Source organism: Lissotriton helveticus, chromosome 10 (assembly GCF_964261635.1).
Source record: "Lissotriton helveticus chromosome 10, aLisHel1.1, whole genome shotgun sequence".
Classification (NCBI taxonomy): Eukaryota; Metazoa; Chordata; class Amphibia; order Caudata; family Salamandridae; genus Lissotriton; species Lissotriton helveticus.
In genome coordinates this window covers 992,193,582-992,218,264 of record NC_136071.1, presented here as the reverse complement: position 1 = coordinate 992,218,264, position 24,683 = coordinate 992,193,582, and the positions used below count along the sequence as shown (strand labels likewise).

Below are 24,683 nucleotides of genomic sequence, written 5' to 3'. Positions count from 1 at the left end.
GCTCTGAATCGGGGGATTGGTTTAGTAGACCTCCAATTAGGTTCAAAGAGTGTTGCATATTAATTTTAGGTCAGTAATTGTGGGTTGGATTTTGTGAATTTGGGTTTTGTTAAAAGGGGGAGGTGATGTAGTCGGTTTGTATTGGTATGCCATATTTTGTTTCGGAATGTATTTGTGAGTCTATGTTGATCCATGCTTGGAGTGTTCAAGGTCGGTAGGTTTGATCTGCAGTGACAGTTTCTGGTCGACCCAATGGGCTGTCACACGCTCCTTGTCGTGCATAAAGCTTGCTATAAATAAACATACTTACTTCAGGAAGATCAACTTCCGAGTGGTACAGTTCCAATTACCATACTTTAGTTCCTCTCCTAAATACTACAGCAAACTGATCTTTTGCTTCCAAAGCTGCAAAGGGAACTGCCATTTGTCTGTTTGCCTCCCTTTCTTTCTGTGAAAAAGGGCATGGCCAGACTTGCCAAAAAGTGTGAGATAATGAGACCATGCAGATTGGCTCCCCACCCTCTTCCTCTCCCAGGATCCGGCTAATTCTCAGCAAATGGACAAATTTCACGGGGAGGCTTGAATTTATATGATGGCGAGCACAGCAATTATCTTGGCCATTTAGGGTAGTTCAAAGCTCAAATTCCATTAGGCCTTGACTCAGGAAACTATTCCAACACCCCATATGTAAGAAGTAAATATGGGCAGATTAATAATGTATTTGCGCTCGGAATTGTTTTTATACTAGTAGGTGAGACTTCCATCTTTTCTCTAAATGGAGAGATTGCAAAGGTGATTTTGTAGTGTAGCTTTCACCTATGGTACGAATATAGTAAATTATTACAGAATCTTACAATAGAAAAAAAATAAAGACTTTTTTTTAATGTTCCACTAAATTATATAGCCTGTACAGCCATAATTAAGTAAAATACAAGTCTTTTCTGCATCGGGCTACCTGTGCATAGAGAGTAGGCTAAGTTACACAAACTGCACACCTATAACCAGCACATTGCCTCTTACCACAGTTGTACAGCAGTAGGCCTTATTCAAAAAGGTAGGCAGTGCTGGTGAGCACTGAAAATCCATTATAGCAGACTCTTAAGAGAGAGACTGCATTAGTAAGACTGTAGCACAAGAGAATTACAAACTCTAGGAAATACAAAATAAAAAATTCTATGAAGTTAAAGTGGTTCAGAATCGGCATTCTCACAATTATAAAAAATATTTCTTGTTTTATACAGTATAACTCTGGCTGTGCATTCCATTTTTATTTGGGGAAATGTTGTATACTGTATTTTGTCTCAACTGTCACACCACACTATAGGGCCGATTCCGATTCGATTAAAATCCCCTACGAATAGCCGTACGGAGCATATTTCCCATACGAATCGTACCCTTAAAAGTCCCCGTACGTACGATGAAGTGCGATCCGAACCCAAAGCAGATCTCCGTACAAATCGTACGAAAGACCATACGACTTCAAGATCCGTACTAATCGCATTCGGAACACGCAGTACGTGACGTCCATACGGATTTCAGCAGCATTTGCCGACCCAGCAATTACGATTCGTCACATCAACATTCCGTAAAACTCTTTTCCTATGGGAGCTCAAAACGTCCGTAAAAGCAGATTTCGACTCGAACCGCATACGAAACGGACCACCCCGGGTACGCGAGTATACCCCATGATTGCAGGGGTACGGTGCGTAGGGGAACGGTGCGTAGGGGTACGGTACATAGGGGTACAGCGCATAGGGGTACAGTGCACAGCGGTACAGTGCATAGGTGTACGGTGCGTACACCCCATGATTGCAGGGGTACGGCGCGTATGTGATTGTGTGGTTCTCCGTACGAATTGCTCATACGACGTTTTCCGTACGAATCGCGTTCTCGTTCCCCGGTCTGGATCGTACTTGTCGGGTCGTACAGCATGTTTATAATTCATAGGGTTCACTGTAAGAGTCCGTATTGTGCGGATTTTCCCTTGCTTTTTTGCACGGTTCGCAAAGATTCGGATCATACTACGCGATTCGGACGGATTTGTACAATTCATACGGAAAGGGCTACGGATTCGAATCATCGTACGGATTAGTTTCCCGAATTGGAATCGACCCCTTTATGAGCTAGTTCCTGGCTCCCTGACCAAGTTACCACAGAGTTTTTTTGATTTGTATTGAGCTCTAAATGCCCAATATCCTGTTTTGTAGAAATGCTTGGTATTTCCTATTCGATTTTGGCAATACAAAATTAATCAAAATGCAAACTTTAACTTTGAATTTTATTCCTATTAGTTGGGGATAATAGGAGAAAATAGGTGCTTTTTTGTTAGAAAAGTGTGTTGTCAGGGGTTACTTAGAAATAATTACTTATTTCGCTCTCTATTGCTCTGAAAAATTGATCTTGACAGAATTAATGAAATCAGTGTAATAACATTTCCTGTTCTAGCCTCAACACCTACTGATGCCCCATTCCTTGCTGGCTCCAAGCTCCCAATTCTCATGTTTGTAGACAATAACCTTATTTTTAAAACCCCGAGAGGACTACAGCGTTCGCTGGCCCTGTTTGAAGATTTTTGAAAACTTATGATCAATGCAGACAAAACAAATTTTAATAAACATCGATCATACCATACATCGATCATACCAGGGAAAATGACCATGGAGGGCGTGGCACTGGAGGACGTAGATGCATTTACGTCCCTAGGTGTCACCATGGAGAAAAGGATGAAATGGAGATCCCATATCGAAAAAATTGCATTAAAACACATAATGCTAGCAGGTGCCTCCAGCAAAGAATTTAGCTTGTCCTTGACTAAACCAGTTAGTCCTATAATACAGATATATAATGCCAAGGTAATTAGCTCAGTTCTTCATGGCTCTGAACTATGGGGGTATGGAAATTGTACACAGCTGACCATCACTAATAATGAGTTTTTTGTGAGATTCCTAGTCTTCCCAAGAGTACTTCCTCACTCCCATTGCTAAGTGACATGGCAAGGCATCCTCAAGCAGATATAGCAAGGCTCCATATCCTGGTATATTGGCGCCGAATTTGGGTCACGGCCGAGTTAACCACCTTTGCAAGTGGCCTCGGGGACGTCCTAGCTGCTGATCGCTACCATAAAATAAGGTGGCTGAGTGACATCAAGGGGATCACTGGCTTCAATGGGTTTGAACAATATATAGGAGAACCCGAGTAACCTATTACCTGTGCCTAAAGCTGAACTGAAGAGCAAATTCTTGGACATGGTGGGTCAAAAAACCAGCAGGCTGAGCGATAGTACCACGCTGACTAGGGGGTTTGTGTTAGCTAAACCTCGTCCCAAACATGAACCATATTTGGATACTGGTTGAAAACTCTATTTCCAATTTAGGGTAGGCTCCTTACCGTTAAAATCCTTTACTTCAAATTGGTCAGATTTGGGAGATAACAATTGCCCATATTAAGGTGAACATATAGAAACCAATCCACTTGTTCTTTTTGTATGATATGCCTATGCCATCCCGTGAAAGATCTAGCTAGTGCCTTTATGTAAGAACTTGAGCACTAGGCAAAGTGGCAAAGCTTTAAGAATTTTGAGGACTGATCCCTCGCTTGGCTATGTTATTCCCCTAGTGGACTTGGTGCATCAGATCAAAAACTGCATTAATATAGAATAATCATGCTCCTTTGCTGCCAGATTTCCACTCTGTTGCAGTATTCATTTGATTTTTATAGGGTATTAATTGAATTCCACGGTGTGAAATGTTTACTATTTGCATTTTATATAATAACTTTTTAACCTTTTTTCCCATTCATTTATGAATGATTTTATCACATGCCTGATTTTATTGGTCTGATGTTTATAATAGCTACCCACCATTTGATTAATCCTGTGTTGTATGGTTTGTCTTTCGATTTGTGACATTTTGTGTAGTGGTATTTATTATATCATATATCATGTTACCACTGTACATAGTGTATGTTATGTGGTTCCATGGATTACCAACGACAAGACCCCTTCTTGGATGAAACGATTAACGGCTGTTTTTCTTATTTTTACACACTGATACAGTTTGACTTGTAAGATCTATTCAGTAGTTAAATTATGAATGCTTTGTTGTACCTGTTTACATGACACTACGGTCGAAATAAAGCTGCATTTCCTGTTCTGAAGCAGCGCTATTTCTGTATCAAATAAATGGAAACCTTTTATGTGATGAATATGGATTCCTCATTGCTCAGACCCTCCAGGATTTTGCGATTTCGCGGTTTGCTGCGAAATCGGCACTTTTGTAAAAATGCTGCGATTCTTATGATAGTGCCTGCGAAATCGGCACTTTTGTAAAAATGCCGCAATTTGTACAAAAGTGCCTGCGAAATCAACTCATAGCTGCTTGACACCAATGCTCTCCAGTGCTAGCTTAACTGATTGTAAGTGAGCATTGTTGTGGTTCATTGGTTTGCCAAATATCATCTGATCATATGGTGAAGCTACCTTTTCAATCTTAATTACTTGATTTGTTAATGGTTTATATGCGTCATGGTTACTGTAGGACTCCCATCTAGTACTTTGTGTTCTATAAGGTGGGCAGACGTTCTGTTTCACGGGGTCAGAGTGGTTCATTTCTGTGCTCTAATGAGTGGAATGAATGTGTTTGTGTGTTCAAACGAGTTTGTGACTTTTTTGGGGGTATTTTGCAGAGTCCTGCTGATTTGCTTGTGTTCAGAGGGTTGGATTGCCTTTTGCATTCCACATGATTGGCGGGTTCTTTATCTATTCCGTAGGTTGGGGTGATCTCCATAGGGTTGGGCTGTTTTATTCACGATGCCAATCTGGTCACTCTTGTATGTTTATGCAGTCCATTGAGTTATTTTGTTTAATTTGTGCATTACACAGCATTGAGTATCCTTGTTAGATAATTTTAGGGGGTGGTGTGTTAGGCTGGTATTTTGGTGTTGTGCCAGAGGGTGCCTGGTTAGTTGGTGCATGGCTGGGTTAATTTAGATGGTTTAATCCTGTCAGCTGGGTTTGCTCAGGGTTATTTATGGTTAGGCTTGTCTGTTTCCTCCTCCTTGCTGTCCATATTTGTGCCGCTAAATTTCCATATTTGTGACGATAAATTTGCTAATCCATGCCGCTATATCACGGGGGGTCTGATTGCTGCATCAGACTGAATTGACATAGAGAAATAACACTGTCCTGCTATACTGAACTTTTATTTTGGTGAGAGTTGGAATGAGAGCTCAGCTGGGACATATAATTTCGATTTTAGGTAACAAGTCTTCTTTAAAACATCCCTTATGAGTTTGGATTAAGGCCTAAAAATGTGCAATGCAGACATTACCACAACAAAGAGTTCATACATCTTTACTTAAGATAGTCAATAACTTGATATGAAAGCACGAATCCATAATACTTTACTACACAGCTATCCACACACTATTCATATTATCAGCTTGTTTACTTACATGATTATAAGGCTTAGAACAAACAAAATGCGGCAGAGGGTTTTGTTCCTAATATTTGAATATCTCCCCTTCTGGTATGGCCTTAATATAGTCCACATGTTTTTGCATGTTAAACATTCTAAGAACTACACGAGTTTCCTGCCCTTGAGAGGCACACTTTTATGTGCAAGGCTTTTGGTTGATGTTGGACTTGGCCCTCTCTGCAGGGTCACCCCCAATCCTTTTACCTTCACACCTCCTATGTTTTCTGAATTCATTTTTTGTTGGCTTTAAAACTATATGCCCTTCACCACTGCTAACCAGTGCTGAAGTGCTTGTGCTCACTTCCTTTTTTAAAACATTTTTTTTAAATAAATTTATTTTTCAAAATGCAGCAAAAACATTCCATATATTCAAAGTAATTCATGACAGTGCCAACCCCACCCCCCACCCGACACCAATCTATACAACCCAGTTATAATCATAAACAGTAGGGTATCTGTCACTATTCACTGGTATATACAATACTGTTATACATGTTTCAAACAAGAGAAGAAAAATGAGAAAGAAAGAAAAATGTCGAAACAAAGAGGAAAAAAAAGGAAAAGAATTTCAATTTTTCCGCAGAAAAAGGATAAAAGAAAAATCCATAGGGCTTTTCTATATTTAAACATTCTACCAAAAACAGTCCTATACAGTCTGTACATTTACACCATCTAACCATTTCATTAAAGGTTCCCAAATCTCGAACCCTTTCTTCTGTGCACGTCTACCTTTTTTAGCACAGATGGCGCTCTCTAATTTACATGTAGCCAGCAGCCTGGCCAGCCTTTGTGCGAACGAAGGAGTGTTCGGATCTTTCCAATGTGAAGCCAGACAGATCCTATAGATGGTCATAGCAAAAAATATTTAAGCGCCCGGTGCCTTGCTACTGATGGTTTCAAATAGGCCTATCATTATGGTTGTTGGGGTGAGTTGAATATCTAGTGCCAGTACTACTCCTAAAAATTGTTGTACTTCCTTTAATAAAGGTTTTACATTTGAACATGTTGCAAACATGTGTTTGTGGTCTGCAGAATACTCGGAGCATCTGGGAGACATTGTTTCCCTTCCAGTTCCCTATTTTGCTATTTTGTTCGGGGCGATGTAAAGAAAAAATCCAGTCTTATATAATTGGGCCTGTAACTTAGATTACAACAGGTATTTGTGAGCAAGGCAAAATGCAAGACGAAAAGTGTCTTGACGGGTGTTCAGCTTCAGTTGCCATTTTACATCTATTTTCTCAAGATCATCTGGTATTTGGCAATTTGATATTGAGTAGATTCCACCAATACGCGCATGTATTTTATCTATAAAATCTAACCTTACAAAGCCTGCTAACCCACCCATTTTATGTGCTAAGAAATCTTTAACAACACAATATAAAAAAGTCTGATTGTGCTCACTTCCTAAAACATGGTAGCATTGGCTTACACTTGACTGGCGTATTTATTTTACTCATAAGTACATACAAAAATGGTTCACCTCATACACAGGGCATGTAAATTAAATGTTACTATTCGGCCTGCAGCACATATTGTGCCACTCAATTAGGTAGCCTTTAAAACATGCCCTAGACATTGTAGCCTGATTGCAGATTCAAACTAATAATCAAACTTCACCATATACCCCCCTTGCCAAGCCTTAAACTCCCTTTTTATTGCATATATGTCACCACATAGATAGGCCCAAGGCAGCCCATAGGTCACAGTGCATTTTAATTGAAAGGTCAGAAATGTACTTTTAAGTTTTATATGTCCTGGTAGTGAAAAACTCCTACATTTGTTTTTCAATAATATGAGGCCTACCTCCCCCATAGGAACATTACATTTAATAAGTGTTAACGTTATATATGGAACAGGTAAACCTTTCATGTTTGGTGTCTGCAAAATTATATTTTAAAACCTTCTTTAATGAAAAGGTCAGATTTTAAGTTTTAATTTTGAAAATGCCACATTTTGAAAGTTGCAGGGTCACATGACGGGTTGTAGGTGGCAGTTGGACTTGTCTATTCCTTCCAGACAGTCACACAATAAAGGGAGTGCATGGATGAGCCATCAATTGGCAGGATGGGAGTTCGAGCAGTGCGCATTCCCACTGACTAGGCTGTGCCCTGCCTCAAAGAAAAGGACTTGCTCCCACTGCATATTCATGCAAACAGCCAGGGAAAGGGAGACAGTAAACTTCAAGAACCTCAAAGGGAATTATCTAGAAACTTCACCTACTTTATAGAAGGAACTAGATAAATAAATAGGACCCTCAGACTCACTCTTCTGTTTAATTTCGGGACCATTGGAAGGACTCTGATGATGGCCTGCTGCTATGGCCTGCTTTTTACTTCAGAGGACTGCTTTGCTGCACCTCACACAACTGCTTTGCTGTCTAAAGCCTGCCTTGAACCCTCAGGGGACTGTCCTGCTGTTTCAGCCCTTTTCTACTACTGAACCCAGGTCTGTCAGGGTGACCCCATGGTGTAGTTGTCTGGCCTCTTGATCAGAGTCCCAGGGACAGAAAAGGCTCCAACCATTTTGAACCCGTATCTAAACCCAGTCTGAGAGTCCTAATCTTCCAAGTGGTGCCCCTTCAGTCCTGGACTCTTGGTGGTAGTGCTAAACATTCCCAGATAGCCAAAATCCAAAATGTGGGACTTCTGGCTAAAATCAGTTCTGAGTACCAAGAGGAGACAATAAACAACCTGCTTGTCTATCCACCCAATGTGCATCTCCAGTCGCTCGCTACTTTCTTCTACAGCCTAATGGAACTCTTGTCAGCTACAGCCTCAAGCTTCATCCTGCTGGAGATTTCAACTTCCAAAAAAGAGACTGAGTCTGAATGTAGAAATCTTCGCTATGACTTCATCCCGCAACTCCCTGACAATGGTGCCTCCTCTTCCGACACAGTCGGCATCGTTGCCTCACTGAACATTACCTTCTCAGTCTGAAGGTAAGCGACGGAATGGCCCAATCCATTTTTTGGATCTGACCGGTACTCTAACACAGTCTGCCACATTTTTTTACTTTGATCCGGTATTCCACAACTAGATATCTGCGGTTGGTGCCGTGATCTTTTAGGCAGTCGGTCTTCCATTGTACTTTGAAAATTGATAACTCTAATTCTACTGATTAGATTCTTGTTATTTTGGTGTCAAATACTTTATTACAGCTTACTCTATTTTACCAAATTGTGTTTTCACTTTATTACTGTTTTCTTTCTGCATGAATACTTTACATGTTGCTTTTAAGTTAAGCCTGACTGCTTTGTGTCAAAACACTAAGGCCCACATGCATCAAAGCAAAACCGGTCGAATACGGGCAGAATCTCAGAATCTGCCCCTTTGCGACCGGTATTTTTGCATTTGGAATGCATCATCCCAAATGCAAAACTTGCAATTTAAGTAATCTCTAAATTGCGATTATTTAAATTGCGATAGCATTTAAGGAATCTCCAATTGAGATTCATTAAATGCAATGCATTAAAGTAAATAAATTAGTGATTTCGCTAATAGGGGGAGCAAATTACCATGAAGTTAAACTTCATGGTAATTTGCAAAAACTTTCCATTTTACACACACACACGCCCTTGGGGCATGTGTGTGTGCAAGATATACTCATATGCAGATATCAGGGGTGCAACAGAGTGTCCTTTTGACACCCTGGCACCCTTGAAATTGCATTCTAAATTTACGATTCTCTAATTGAGAATCGCAAATTGAGAATGTCTTCCCGTTCATTCCAATAGGCCTCTAGGCCCATAGGAATGAATGGGGAGTTATTCCTTAATTGCGACTCGCAATTTGTGAGTCGCAATTAAGGAATGTTTAGAAATCGCTATTTTTTTAAGCGATTTCTACATGCATAGCCTTTTGCTATTCCTTATTAGCGAAACCTTATTTTTCGCTAATAAGGAATCGCAAAAGGCATTGTTGATGCTTGTGCCAATTTATGGTTAAGTAAAGGTTAATTTTGTGATTTTTGTGGTTCACCAAGATAAGGATTGTCGCTGTTGCTTGAGCACTCAACCACCAACCCAATTTATCACAGTGGATAGTTGCATATTTAGGGGCATATTTATCAATCAGTGCATCCCACTTGCACCACACAAGGGTGGTGCAACAACCAAGACAGAATATCAAGCAATGTAAGGCTACCTTATCTGGCCTTATGTGGCTTTATAAATTGAATTACTCCGCCCCAGGGAGGAATTCCATGGGTGGAGCATGGGTGTTCCCATGCAGCCACCCATTTATTTTGGTGCAATCCCATACTTACCATTTCTGACAGACCTGGGAATTTATCAATTGATATGCTTCCCCAGGTGAGACTTACAGAGGAGAAATACCTTTATATCTCCTTGTTTGTTTACACTTTCCTTGTGTGCTGCATTCTGCAGCACACATAGAGGAAAATGACCCAGAGGATTGTTTGTGCAGGAAGCTGCCCCTTCCTGCACAAAAACAATCCTGTCTGCATTTGCAGGCCCTCTTGCACCATGGTGCAAGGGAGCTTGTGTTGGTACAAGGAAGCCCATTGTATACCAGGGCAAGGAAAGGACTGGAATGTGCTGTATAATGTTAACTATGGTGCATTCCTGCTCTTTCCCTTTTATGCAGCATGGTGCAGCAAGTAGGCTTGCTATGTTGTGTGAAATTATGGTAAAAATGCCCAATAGGTTGCTGAACTAATTGTGGATGTGTGGGAGTGCACATATATCAATGATGATGAAAAGGAATAGCACAAGTTGCCTGTTGACCAAGTCTACATTTTTATCAATCGAGGATTTATTGTACTTATTACTAACGGTCTCTGAATGCTTTAGCTCAAGCAATAGATTTTATCTGAGCATTTTTAATAGATGATTGGGTAATTATGATCTGTTGGTTCTTGAAATGGGAGTTGTTGCAAGGCTCCTGAAGATTTGCATATTTTATATGGCATTAGCCTCAAGCGGAGGTTTAAATTCCATGGAAAATATACTCTGTCAATGGATTGGCATCCTCTCCACATGCTCTCAGTAAACCATTTTTCATGACTCAGTTCAATCTTTGCAAATTCCCAGGCAATTTCTAAACTATTCAGGCTAGTATTTAGAGCAATGCAATCATGATTAACTAAATTAAAATCCTAACTAAATTTAAATTTGTATCCATGCTTTATTATAAAACCATTTGAAGAAACAGAAATATGACGTATTGCTAAATGATCAAAGTCTATTGATAAATCACGTATGTTAACATATTCAACCTGCTATATGGATGGAAATATAAGTTGTTCAAAAAAGCAAATCAATCAATAAATTAATCAATCAGATTAGTAGAGCTTGGCTGATAACCCTTGAAGGTATCCAGTTATCCATTTCAATCCAACAAAAGAGTGGCAAACTGTTCAAAGCATCATTTCCATTATTTTGAATATTTTACAAAGTTTAGTTAGACTTGTTTAATAGAAGTGCCTATTTCAAATGTGTGTGAAGATTTTACAAAACAACATGATCTTATATATTTTGTTTCCACAGACACATATCCAGGAAAATGTTATGAAAACCCAGACTTCAACAATGATGAAAATTGTATGGAAAATGTAAAAGAGACAAGAATCAAGAACAGGTTTAAGTATTTTAATTTTGCATGCTGATCAGAATGTGAAATCAAAAGCTAGGGTTTCACTTTATGTATGTATTTTTCATTCTAGTGATGAAAATGGCAATACCATAGAGTCAAAGAAAAATATGGTTGGATTTCTGGAGCTAGTAAGTTCAATGCTTGAGGAGTTGTTTAATAATATTTTACGTATGTGAGGAAATTAATTAAATACATATATTTAAGTAACACAAAATCTAGGAAGAAGTTCAGACTAATCACATAAATATAACCTCAATAAATGTAACAATGGCAGAAACTCCATTTCACAGGACCGTTTAGTATAATCCTTTTAATTAATTAATCTTTATCTATGTCTACAATTATATACGCAAAAATTATATTTTGCACTCCACACAGCACTACAACAAAGAACAACACAAAAACAGATATTACAAAGGGGAAGAGAAAAAAAAACAAAAAACCAAGTTGTCTTATATCTCAAACCTAAATGTATGCGTAAGGTTCTTTTTGAGGTGGGAGGCAGGGTGTGCAGATCCCACTGTGGTATAGGAAACACCTCCAGCACAAATATAGAAGTTAGTCCTGTCACATTTAAATTTCCCTGCCATTGCTTTATCCTCAGAGGTTGTTCTTGATTTTATGGTGAGCCATTCCTTTGAAAAAACTCTTCCATTATTGCGGTTCTACCATTCTTGTCCTGCAGGGTGTAAAATCCATAGCCAGTATGGTGACTAGAAATGCACTCCAGCATCGGTCTCTATTTCCACTACTCACATTATGTGTCCCTGACATGATGGGAGTTTACTCACAGTAAGAAGTGAAAAAGTATCATTGCTTACTTGTAAGCTTTCGGAGAATAGGAACTACCACAATGTACAGCAATCCACCAACCCTAAGCAGGTTGGATGGATCAAAACCAAATTCAGAGTTCCCCTTATTGTTGATATAAAAAAGAAGCCTGGGGTGGCTCTGCCATAGAGAAGGCAGCCTTTTACCATACTCAATGTTGGACAGGGGACTGCAGAGGTGGTGGGATGTTTGCTGTTTTAGTTTAGTCCATTACTGCCCACTCCACAATCAATGACGAAGATTGAAGAAGTGTCTGTGAAGAAACGTCAACATTAGAATAAAAGCAGAAATGTTCAAGTATATGTATGATATTGTATAGTTTATTACTATGTAAATTGACATCTATAACTACTTACATTTTTATTTATTTTTCAGTTTAGGTTCGCTGATGCCTTTGATATTGTCTTAATGATAGTGGGCTTAATTTGTGCACTCATCAATGGCCTTGGCCTGCCCATTAGATTTATCATCTTTGGCCAGATGATGGACATTTTTATCAAGAACAGTATTACAAATTCATCTGAAGGTAAATATCTATCTAAGGACACTGAACTATTCATTACACATATTCACTGCTATTGAGTTATTTCGATGTAATCTACAAGCTGACAAAGTGGTCAAATGTAGCCCATCAATGTAGTACACAGTCATTCTTTGTAATGTACTTTGAATTATTTCAAGGTTTAAAGTTAATTTCTAAATGAATTGCAAAACACAATTCTATTATGTAAAACTACTAAGAAGCACCCACAAATCTATAGGAAAAATTATGTTATGTATGCTTTGCAGATATTAAGTTCATAAAGTAAAGCAACAAAGTGCCTCTTTTTGTGTTGTCACCTTAATTTGTTTTTACTCTGCACTAGGCCTCAATGCATGTGCATTGTATATAGTATCCCAAAAATATATTAAATATTCATTCTACTATCTCATGCTAGGGACCTGGCAGAAAAATGACTAAACAAATATTGCTGATAATTATTACCAGCCTGACATGAAAGTGAAGTTTGATATTTGAAAAGTGACTTTTAAAAAGTTACATTTTCCCTGCCTGAATATCCTCTTAGCTAATTTGCACTAGCCCTCAACTGTCACTCAGCTGATGAATAGCCTTGATGAGGTTTATTTGTTTCCCAGGTAGGAAGAGCAGTTGGGCTGTGCCCCAAAACTTAATGTACTTCAAAGGGGCCTCCCCTGTTCCAATCAGTAATCAGATGACACGTGAACAAGCCCTGCCTTTGTCTTGTTAATCAAACGGACACCACACCACCCAGTGGGGAGGGTGGATATGCCCCAGAACCTATTTGGAGTGACCACAGAGGAAACGCTGCCCTACTACCTTGATATCATTTCTGGGTGGGTACACAGGCTCTATACAATAAGGGTTTCTCCATTTTGTATTTTGTGAGTAAGGGATTGTTTGCAGTTGTGCACACAAGAACTGTTGCAAAAGTGGAGATGGTTACCCTAGGATCTTTTACCCTGTTCGGATGGCCAGAAGTCACCTACACACAAGCTAGTGACAGGCATAAATGTGGCACACCAAGATGCCTTCTTCAGAACACTCTGGGCCTGTGGGGGAACTGAAAAAAGACTGTACCTGCTTTTGAGACCTGTGAGGAGACATGAAGTACTGAACCTGCTCCCAATTGTACCGAGAACAAAGAAGTAGACTTCAAGGGTCAGTTTTCTGGCCTCCAATCTGGCTACTGGGACATACCAATCTGCAAGAGTCCTTTTTCTCTGAAGTGCCCCTATGACAAGTATCAACTGAGTCTGACGTGAATCCTGCTAGTGGCAGGACATCAAGAACTCTGATGGACTGAGACAAACCTGCTAAGCTGATCCACCCAAACCATGACCTCGCAGGGTTGAAGAAACAGGTTTCTCCCGCTATTTGCTTCTCAGCAGCAGCTGATCAGTTTCAGCGGTACCTCAGTAAGAAGGTATCCAGCCTCACAGAGACTTCAACAGACACATCCTGCACCTTTGCCCCACTGACGTTTTCAGAGCTAGAAAAGGAGACTATGGTCTCAGAACAGCAAGCAAAGTTGCTTTACTGCGTGAAGAGAGCAGAATTGCACCATATCTAGTAAGATGTAATGCTGTTCTGCTCTTTTCAAGCCCTGGTGTACTTTATCCTGCCACTTACAGCATTAAGTGCAAGATGTTCTGTGTTGTGCCAATTGTACTCTTTGTGCAGGAAGAGGTCCCTCCCTATACAAAAACTATGCTTTCATGTGTTTGACTCTTTGGATGAATGCTGCAGAATACAGGGCACATGAAAATAGAGAAAATGCCTTTAAGGTGGTGCAGGATTTTGTCACAAATACCTGTCCATATTTCTTTGTGGATTTGGATCTGCATTAAAACCCATGGGTGATTACATAGGAATGCCCATGTACTAATCATGGAATGCCTCATCAACCTAAAGTAATGCAAGGCTGCACATTGTAAAGCTTTGGATTACTTCTGGTTACCATCCTATACAAATTGAGATTTGCTTTGGTTTGGAAATACAAACAGAATTCTGTGTGGGCGGTTTGCTTTAAAACTCCTGGGGGAAGGGAAACATTTTGAATCGGCGAAGGAATAAAAAGTATGTGGCTGGTGAAAGGAATCCCTAGGTTGCGAATTTCAAATTTTCACACTCTGAGCTATTCCTGCCAAAACCAGCGGTAGCACTGGGACCTCATCCAACACCTATCCAACATTGTAGATTCCTCCCCAGATATACAGCCTGCTATCTTATCCACCAGAAAGATTTCAAATTCCATTTTCAAGACTAAGTCACTTACTGCTTTTTATGCTGATTGGCAAGAAGGACAGCGACAAAGGACCTGCCCTTTCTCTTATCCTTCGAAAGGTTTCTGTATGGGGTCCCGACTTCAGTTCAGGATCTTATTTTTTGTTTCCACAGTTGCCTTCATGTGTTCTTTGGCCTACCTCTCTTCTGTTTGATCTATCTGGTCCAATGGAGAGCTGTTCTAGCAATGCAGTCTTGTTCTCTTCTGATGGCATGTCCTATGTAGCTCCATCTATTTCTCATAAGGATGGTGTCCATGCTCTCTTGTTTGCATCCAGTGAGCAGTTTCCGATTGGAGATGGTTTGTAGCCATAAAATACACAATATTCTTCCCAGGTTACTGGTGTGGAAGCCTGACAGTTTGGTGAAGTGGCTTTTCATCATCAACCAGCATTCTGATCCATAACAGTGTGTGGACAGAATGCAGCTCTGGTAAAGCTTCAGCTTGGTGTTGGTGCTGTACTGAGTTGACCTCCACACATTGCTCAGCATACTAAGGCATTCCTGTCCTTGTTCATTCTGCACTTGATGTCACTGTCTGCCCCTCCATCATTTCTGATAGTACCGTCTACGTAGGTGAACTATTCAGTCATGGCTAGGTTTATCTTGATTGGTGAAGGTTCGGGGACATTGAATGGCATGACGTCAGATTTCTTCATGTTGAACTTCAGGCCCAATTGCTCTGCATTGATGTTGAGGTTAGATGTGTTTTCCAACATATCCTGGTGTGTGTGAGAGAGCAAGATCATTTCATCTGCATAGTTAAAGAACTCTTCTGTAGATAAATAAAGTGCATCTGATGCCTCTGGCTTGGTATTCAAGTGTGTTGCACCACCTAGTTGACGACTGATTCGAGGAGCAGCGCTGACATCAAGCATCCTTGCGCCACTCAAGTCTTTACTTTTAAGCTATACTCTTTATCTGCCACCTTGCCGGCAACATTTTCATAGAAGCTCTTGCTGGGGAGAACCATTTTCTGTGATATGTCATATGCTCTCAGTGTTTGCCAGAGAATGTCACAATGGATAGTCTCAAATTCTTCTCAAAAGCAAATAAACTGATGTACAGTTATATGATGTTGTGTAGAGTAAGAATCTGCCCTTGTGGAGCACATACTGTTCTTTTCCTGAATTCTAGTCCACAAGCTCAAGAATTGTGCTGTATAATGATTTTTACCAGGATTTTATATAGGATTGACAGAAGGGTGATTCCACATTAGTTGTTACAGTTGGGCAATGCACCTTTCTTTAAAATCTTGATGATAACGCCTTTATTCCAGTCATCTGTTACTTTTTTCCCCTCCCATAATTATGTAAACAGTGGTTGGAGGATCTTGGATGATGTTTCAGGGTCTGCCTTGAACATTTATGCTTTATGATTGTCTTAGCCAGGAGCTTTGAAATTCTTGAGAGATTGGAGGGCAGGGACAATTTCTTCTTTCTGTGATGAGGAGATGTGCATATCCAAGTATTTCTCTGCTTCTTGGATAACCACATCACTTGTTGGTACTAGTCTGTACAAGACGTCTTTGAAGTGCTCAACCCAGCTTGATTCCTGCTCTCTCTGCATTGTGATTAGTTTGCTTTGCTTGTCAATTAGAGGGGTGTTGCATTTTGCACAAGAATTTTCACTGACAATCCCTAATATAAGACCTTCCCCGTTCTCTTCTGGGTGCCTCCAGTGTTTGGCTGGGAAGGTTAAGAGTGTATGCCCACTTGTTTGTTCTTGTGATTCTTATTACTGCTCTGTTTGCTTCTATGTATTGTTGCTTGTACTTCTCCTGCAACGTCTCAGATGTGAGCTCCATGAGATACTTTTTCCTGCCCTCTGTATTCAATAGCTTGCCATGTGTCTTGTCTTATCCATTCTTTCCACTTCCTTGTCTTGATCCTCAGGTATGTTTCATTGCTCTTCACATATGTTGTATAGACCTGGTCCCATTTCTAGTTGAGTGCATCTGCGATGTCTTGCCTGATCTTTCGTGTGTTCCAGGAGTTGAAACCTGCTTTTGATTTATAAGATTAATGCCTTCATGGTATTGGGAAAATCTGAAAGATCAATGTCACCTGACAGAAGCTAAGTTGGAATGTTCCAACCACTGTTGACATAATTTTCCAACCGAATAAGTGGTAACTGTATTTAAATGTGGGTAATGAGGATTAGGTCTAATTTGGATAAAACCCTTAGTAAGATTCAAAAAATTTAAATGACCAGCATCAGTCTTTGCAGGCCACAATACTCAGCCCGCTGAATTTATCATAGATGAGTTAAAAGAGTTATTCTGTATTATCCAAGTCAGGTCATCAATAGTATAATTGGTGTGTATGCTCCACAACTCATATTGAGCTAACAATGGAATAGAAGGAGAATTCAAATTGTGTGCATTGGCCAAACCTAAGCAGGTAGTTTGTTGCACCATCTCATTTAAAAATATTTGAGACGGTATTAAACATGCTCGTTACACGGATTTACTCCCCTGCACTTGCTAAACTTTAGTGCCCCAAATAGACTTCATATCAACAGTGTCTTTCCACAAATTGGAAGCCTTCAGTGACAGATCTTCTATAACAGATTAGAAATAAATTAGTTTAGTCTGTGTAAGAATATGTTTATTCAATTTAAAACAACCCGTAAAATAAGCAAATTTCTTTTTCTGTGTACAAATGAATGTGGGTCTTTGAGTATTTGATTTGTGAATAAAGTGATGGCCAGAAGGTTGGTAACAAAACAGATCTGCATAATCTGCTGATCTCAAATATAGGCAAAAAGAAAAATTGATGGGCAGAATGCAGAACAATGTCATACATTCACCCCACTACAGAGATCTGGGCCTAAATCCATTGTTTTTTGCTCACCATGCCATTCCAGTTATGACCCAGCCATATGGAAATCAGTCTTGACCCTACGCCCAAGGGGAACAGTCCAGACCGAACTGCCAGGCCATGTCCTCCCTGGACTGGAAACAAGAATCCTAGGACCGGTTTTGGGCTTTCAGTCCTCATCGGCCAGGATAGCTGGACTCCTGTGGCATGGAGAACAGGGGACCTATGACTGGAAATGCCCATCTCACTCGGGTGACAAATAAAAAAAGAACAACTATTTATAATACTCTACCCTTCTTTACTTTGCGGTATCTTGTTTGGCTGTTGCAGATTTTAACATATTGTGGTTGCTGATGATTATTCTATTTTCCATAGACCCCTTACCCTCCTGTGTTGAGAGGTACGCATCGTTTATGTCTGGTCCTGTGCCCTAAATGTATCCACCCTCCTGTGCCAGAGGAGCACTGATGGGTTTATGGACAAATCTACACTGTCAAGAATAGACCTCGGAGTTTTTATTCTTGCTGCCATGCAATTTGGGTTGTGTTTTCATGCATTTATACAATTGCTGTGAGATGGCTATTCTCGTATTGTTTCGTGCATTAACTATGTGGCGTATAACTTGCAACCTCATTCCCTGAAATTCTTTCCGCCCATGCGCGATAACATTTCTCAATAAGCTTCCCACTAGTACTCACCAATCTGGGTTGATACATTCATTTTCACCATGGCTGCGTCACCAACCCGATCATCATCGGGATTGACGTGCAACTTTTTCTCCCTGGCCGTCATCCCCGCCGCTTCATGCATTTGGTGTGTCGTTGCATGCACGCGCTGAGCTGTCACCGGCTGGCTTTATCGGCGACCCTACCACTCGGCGTTTCCTTCGGATTCATTGCGGACACTGGTTTTTCACTCGGGTCACGATCTCAGGTAAGAAATGCGTGCAGGCACACCTGACATTATGAAGTGTGATTCTTCGAACCCCGATTAGGTTTAAAATAGTGTTGGTCTCGTTTTCTTTTCTAGACTCCGTGTTACGCTGATCGAACCTGGCGGCATCTTAATAAACTTCAAATCATTTACGAGTGAGACGCATCTGAAGACCAGTAAGTACACACTGGTCTCTGCAGGCATTGACCCAGTCTTTGCATGCTTTTGGATCTATTATACTGAGGTTTTCAGCCCGGTTTCTCTTTATTCCCTTGTTTTGCTCAGGGATTCCTGTTGGCTGCTTCTCCCCAGGTTTGGAGCCGCTGCGCCCATACCGCCATGTAGATATCGCTGTGTAATTGAGTGTCATGGTAATGACAACATTTTTGTTTCCCCCCCTTTTATCCAATTGAGATTTTAGTTAACCTTTGCAACCACTGACTCTTTGCCGTTTGTTCTCAGGCTTTTGGCCACTTCCACTCCCGCATCCCCTCTGTCCTGAGGAAGACACCCCACTAAGGTCACATTGTTACCTAGAACGCATTTGGGGTCGAAGCGTCGACAACTATTCAATCTGCCAGCACTGACCTCAGTTTTGGATATGTTCACTATGGTGTTATAAACATAGCACTTGAGAAATTGTTAAACATTTAATGTTATGACCGTGGCTCTATGTGTAAGCCAATGCATTTGTGTATATTTCTAAGCTTGGGTCGTCTTGACCGTCACTTTCCCTGAATTCCCTCAAACCCTTTCACTCATCTTTGCACTGATCCTACCTCCCCCTTCCTCTCCCATCCTGGGGCACTTCTTTTTGTTGTTTACTGGAACAAATAATGTATTATTGATGTTTAATTGAATATTTCAAGATCCCTTTTGATTCATTGTGATTAAATAACTGTGAATCCATGCACTTGGTCCTCTGTATTATCCTTAACTACTTTCCAAATACTATTAATTTTTAAGGAATTTGTACTGAGTGTGATACAAAGCAGAAGCGAAGGCCAGAACCCACTCCGAAGCATAAGGTTGTTTAGTCTCTTCTGAGATGTACTGAGGAAAAGATTGTAAAATGATATCCTTCCCCCTAGAGGAAGCGAGGACAAAAGGGGAGGCCAATCAACCTCAGCCAGCAAAATGTCATAGGAAGAAGTCAAATTGTCCCAAAAGACAGCATTTATGGTGCGTCTAATAACTCCTTCAATCGGAAGTTCAACATGGTAAAGTCAATGGGGGGGCTACACAGTTGTCCGCCTTTCAACAGTAATAAAATTGTCAGTTGCTTTTGCCTCCAGATGCTGGTGGATCATCTGCCGAACTATGGTAACTACCGCCGCGCTGTTGAGGAGAGTTGCCTCCCAACTCCTGTCCAGGAGGAGGGTTCTCACCATCTGGAGTATACTTTGCAGTCAAAGAGGCAACTTTTTTCTTCTGAAATGGAGCACATTAGTGAGGTGGTTCCTCCCATTTGACTTTTACTCAAACTGGTGCTGCGGGTCTCACCTTTGTTGCGTGGACTCGCCCTGTCTCCTATCCTGTCTTCCTCCTCCACCAAATAGTTGCATCCGGTGGAGGCAAACCAACACAGGACTTAGGCTTCTGTTGCTGCAAATTTTTGTTCCAGCCATACTTAGGAAAGACTGGACAACCCTCCTTGTCTGGAGGGGGTTTACTTCGTACTGGTGTAAATGGCCTGACTCCAAAATTATTGTGACCAAGTGATGTGTAGACATCCACAATAATAATCAGCAACTGTCACTCCCAATCAGCATCCGCCACCGCCACAAGCTTTTGGTGCACCTGCAAGCAGACCGCTTCACCTTTAATGTTAGCCAGAATCATGTCGGAGACCATAGGGAACATTCCCACTAATCTTATCCCCAGATCCAGGGTTGGGCCAGCCCCGTGTTCATCATGTACTCTTTTTAGAACGCTCAGGAGAATGCTCATGGAGGGGGTGCCAAAGCACAGTGTATACACTGAGGCAATCACCAAGCATCGGCGGAAAATGTGTTCCGCTCGCGGAATTTGCGGATTTTTGACAATTTTGCAGTCCGCGAAATTAATATTATGTAAAACTACTAAGAAGCACCCACAAATCTATAGGAAAAATTATGTTATGTATGCTTTGCAGATATTAAGTTCATAAAGTAAAGCAACAAAGTGCCTCTTTTTGTGTTGTCACCTTAATTTGTTTTTACTCTGCACTAGGCCTCAATGCATGTGCATTGTATATAGTATCCCAAAAATATATTAAATATTCATTCTACTATCTCATGCTAGGGACCTGGCAGAAAAATGACTAAACAAATATTGCTGATAATTATTACCAGCCTGACATGAAAGTGAAGTTTGATATTTGAAAAGTGACTTTTAAAAAGTTACATTTTCCCTGCCTGAATATCCTCGTAGCTAATTTGCATTAGCCCTCAACTGTCACTCAGCTGATGAATAGCCTTGATGAGGTTTATTTGTTTCCCAGGTAGGAAGAGCAGTTGGGCTGTGCCCCAAAACTTAATGTACTTCAAAGGGGCCTCCCCTGTTCCAATCAGTAATCAGATGACACGTGAACAAGCCCTGCCTTTGTCTTGTTAATCAAACGGACACCACACCACCCAGTGGGGAGGGTGGATATGCCCCAGAACCTATTTGGAGTGACCACAGAGGAAACGCTGCCCTACTACCTTGATATCATTTCTGGGTGGGTACACAGGCTCTATACAATAAGGGTTTCTCCATTTTGTATTTTGTGAGTAAGGGATTGTTTGCAGTTGTGCACACAAGAACTGTTGCAAAAGTGGAGATGGTTACCCTAGGATCTTTTACCCTGTTCGGATGGCCAGAAGTCACCTACACACAAGCTAGTGACAGGCATAAATGTGGCACACCAAGATGCCTTCTTCAGAACACTCTGGGCCTGTGGGGGAACTGAAAAAAGACTGTACCTGCTTTTGAGACCTGTGAGGAGACATGAAGTACTGAACCTGCTCCCAATTGTACCGAGAACAAAGAAGTAGACTTCAAGGGTCAGTTTTCTGGCCTCCAATCTGGCTACTGGGACATACCAATCTGCAAGAGTCCTTTTTCCCTGAAGTGCCCCTATGACAAGTATCAACTGAGTCTGACGTGAATCCTGCTAGTGGCAGGACATCAAGAACTCTGATGGACTGAGACAAACCTGCTAAGCTGATCCACCCAAACCATGACCTCGCAGGGTTGAAGAAACAGGTTTCTCTCACTATTTGCTTCTCAGCAGCAGCTGATCAGTTTCAGCGGTACCTCAGTAAGAAGGTATCCAGCCTCATAGAGACTTCAACAGACACATCCTGCACCTTTGCCCCACTGACGTTTTCAGAGCTAGAAAAGGAGACTATGGTCTCAGAACAGCAAGCAAAGTTGCTTTACTGCGTGAAGAGAGCAGAATTGCACCATATCTAGTAAGATGTAATGCTGTTCTGCTCTTTTCAAGCCCTGGTGTACTTTATCCTGCCACTTACAGCATTAAGTGCAAGATGTTCTGTGTTGTGCCAATTGTACTCTTTGTGCAGGAAGAGGTCCCTCCCTATACAAAAACTATGCTTTCATGTGTTTGACTCTTTGGATGAATGCTGCAGAATACAGGGCACATGAAAATAGAGAAAATGCCTTTAAGGTGGTGCAGGATTTTGTCACAAATACCTGTCCATATTTCTTTGTGGATTTGGATCTGCATTAAAACCCATGGGTGATTACATAGGAATGCCCATGTACTAATCATGGAATGCCTCATCAACCTAAAGTAATGCAAGGCTGCACATTGTAAAGCTTTGGATTACTTCTGGTTACCATCCTATACAAATTGAGATTTGCTTTGGTTTGGAAATACAAACAGAATTCTGTGTGGGCGGTTTGCTTTAAAACTCCTGGGGGAAGGGAAACATTTTGAATCGGCGAAGGAATAAAAAGTATGTGGCTGGTGAAAGGAATCCCTAGGTTGCGAATTTCAAATTTTCACACTCTGAGCTATTCCTGCCAAAACCAGCGGTAGCACTGGGACCTCATCCAACACCTATCCAACATTGTAGATTCCTCCCCAGATATACAGCCTGCTATCTTATCCACCGGAAAGATTTCAAATTCCATTTTCAAGACTAAGTCACTTACTGCTTTTTATGCTGATTGGCAAGAAGGGCAGCGACAAAGGACCTGCCCTTTCTCTTATCCTTCGAAAGGTTTCTGTATGGGGTCCCGACTTCAGTTCAGGATCTTATTTTTTGTTTCCACAGTTGCCTTCATGTGTTCTTTGGCCTACCTCTCTTCTGTTTGATCTATCGGGTCCAATGGAGAGCTGTTCTAGCAATGCAGTCTTGTTCTCTTCTGATGGCATGTCCTATGTAGCTCCATCTATTTCTCATAAGGATGGTGTCCATGCTCTCTTGTTTGCATCCAGTGAGCAGTTTCCGATTGGAGATGGTTTGTAGCCATAAAATACACAATATTCTTCCCAGGTTACTGGTGTGGAAGCCTGACAGTTTGGTGAGGTGGCTTTTCATCATCAACCAGCATTCTGATCCATAACAGTGTGTGGACAGAATGCAGCTCTGGTAAAGCTTCAGCTTGGTGTTGGTGCTGTACTGAGTTGACCTCCACACATTGCTCAGCATACTAAGGCATTCCTGTCCTTGTTCATTCTGCACTTGATGTCACTGTCTGCCCCTCCATCATTTCTGATAGTACTGTCTACGTAGGTGAACTATTCAGTCATGGCTAGGTTTATCTTGATTGGTGAAGGTTCGGGGACATTGAATGGCATGACGTCAGATTTCTTCATGTTGAACTTCAGGCCCAATTGCTCTGCATTGATGTTGAGGTTAGATGTGTTTTCCAACATATCCTGGTGTGTGTGAGAGAGCAATATCATTTCATCTGCATAGTTAAAGAACTCTTCTGTAGATAAATAAAGTGCATCTGATGCCTCTGGCTTGGTATTCAAGTGTGTTGCACCACCTAGTTGACGACTGATTCGAGGAGCAGCGCTGACATCAAGCATCCTTGCGCCACTCAAGTCTTTACTTTTAAGCTATACTCTTTATCTGCCACCTTGCCGGCAACATTTTCATAGAAGCTCTTGCTGGGGAGAACCATTTTCTGTGATATGTCATATGCTCTCAGTGTTTGCCAGAGAATGTCACAATGGATAGTCTCAAATTCTTCTCAAAAGCAAATAAACTGATGTACAGTTATATGATGTTGTGTAGAGTAAGAATCTGCCCTTGTGGAGCACATACTGTTCTTTTCCTGAATTCTAGTCCACAAGCTCAAGAATTGTGCTGTATAATGATTTTTACCAGGATTTTATATAGGATTGACAGAAGGGTGATTCCACATTAGTTGTTACAGTTGGGCAATGCACCTTTCTTTAAAATCTTGATGATAACGCCTTTATTCCAGTCATCTGTTACTTTTTTCCCCTCCCATAATTATGTAAACAGTGGTTGGAGGATCTTGGATGATGTTTCAGGGTCTGCCTTGAACATTTATGCTTTATGATTGTCTTAGCCAGGAGCTTTGAAATTCTTGAGAGATTGGAGGGCAGGGACAATTTCTTCTTTCTGTGATGAGGAGATGTGCATATCCAAGTATTTCTCTGCTTCTTGGATAACCACATCACTTGTTGGTACTAGTCTGTACAAGACGTCTTTGAAGTGCTCAACCCAGCTTGCTTCCTGCTCTCTCTGCATTGTGATTAGTTTGCTTTGCTTGTCAATTAGAGGGGTGTTGCATTTTGCACAAGAATTTTCACTGACAATCCCTAATATAAGACCTTCCCCGTTCTCTTCTGGGTGCCTCCAGTGTTTGGCTGGGAAGGTTAAGAGTGTATGCCCACTTGTTTGTTCTTGTGATTCTTATTACTGCTCTGTTTGCTTCTATGTATTGTTGCTTGTACTTCTCCTGCAACGTCTTAGATGTGAGCTCCATGAGATACTTTTTCCTGCCCTCTGTATTCAATAGCTTGCCATGTGTCTTGTCTTATCCATTCTTTCCACTTCCTTGTCTTGATCCTCAGGTATGTTTCATTGCTCTTCACATATGTTGTATAGACCTGGTCCCATTTCTAGTTGAGTGCATCTGCGATGTCTTGCCTGATCTTTCGTGTGTTCCAGGAGTTGAAACCTGCTTTTGATTTATAAGATTAATGCCTTCATGGTATTGGGAAAATCTGAAA

The 24,683-nt window shown here is 40.9% G+C and overlaps 1 protein-coding gene across 3 annotated transcripts in view; it reads left to right on the top strand.

Annotated features, from left to right (window-relative positions):
* The window catches only part of LOC144784709 (ATP-dependent translocase ABCB1-like), a 916,046-nt gene that overhangs the window by 160,060 nt on the left and 731,303 nt on the right, over nt 1–24,683 (top strand). For 2 of the 3 annotated variants that reach the window (XM_078663661.1, XM_078663660.1), the window contains exons 4-6: nt 10,981–11,071; nt 11,157–11,214; nt 12,293–12,443. In XM_078663661.1, coding sequence (XP_078519787.1) covers nt 10,981–11,071; nt 11,157–11,214; nt 12,293–12,443 — 300 coding nt within the window. Of the gene's footprint in view, nt 1–10,980; nt 11,072–11,156; nt 11,215–12,292; nt 12,444–24,683 lie in introns of those variants that run through there. The other variant, XM_078663662.1, reaches the window with a different exon arrangement.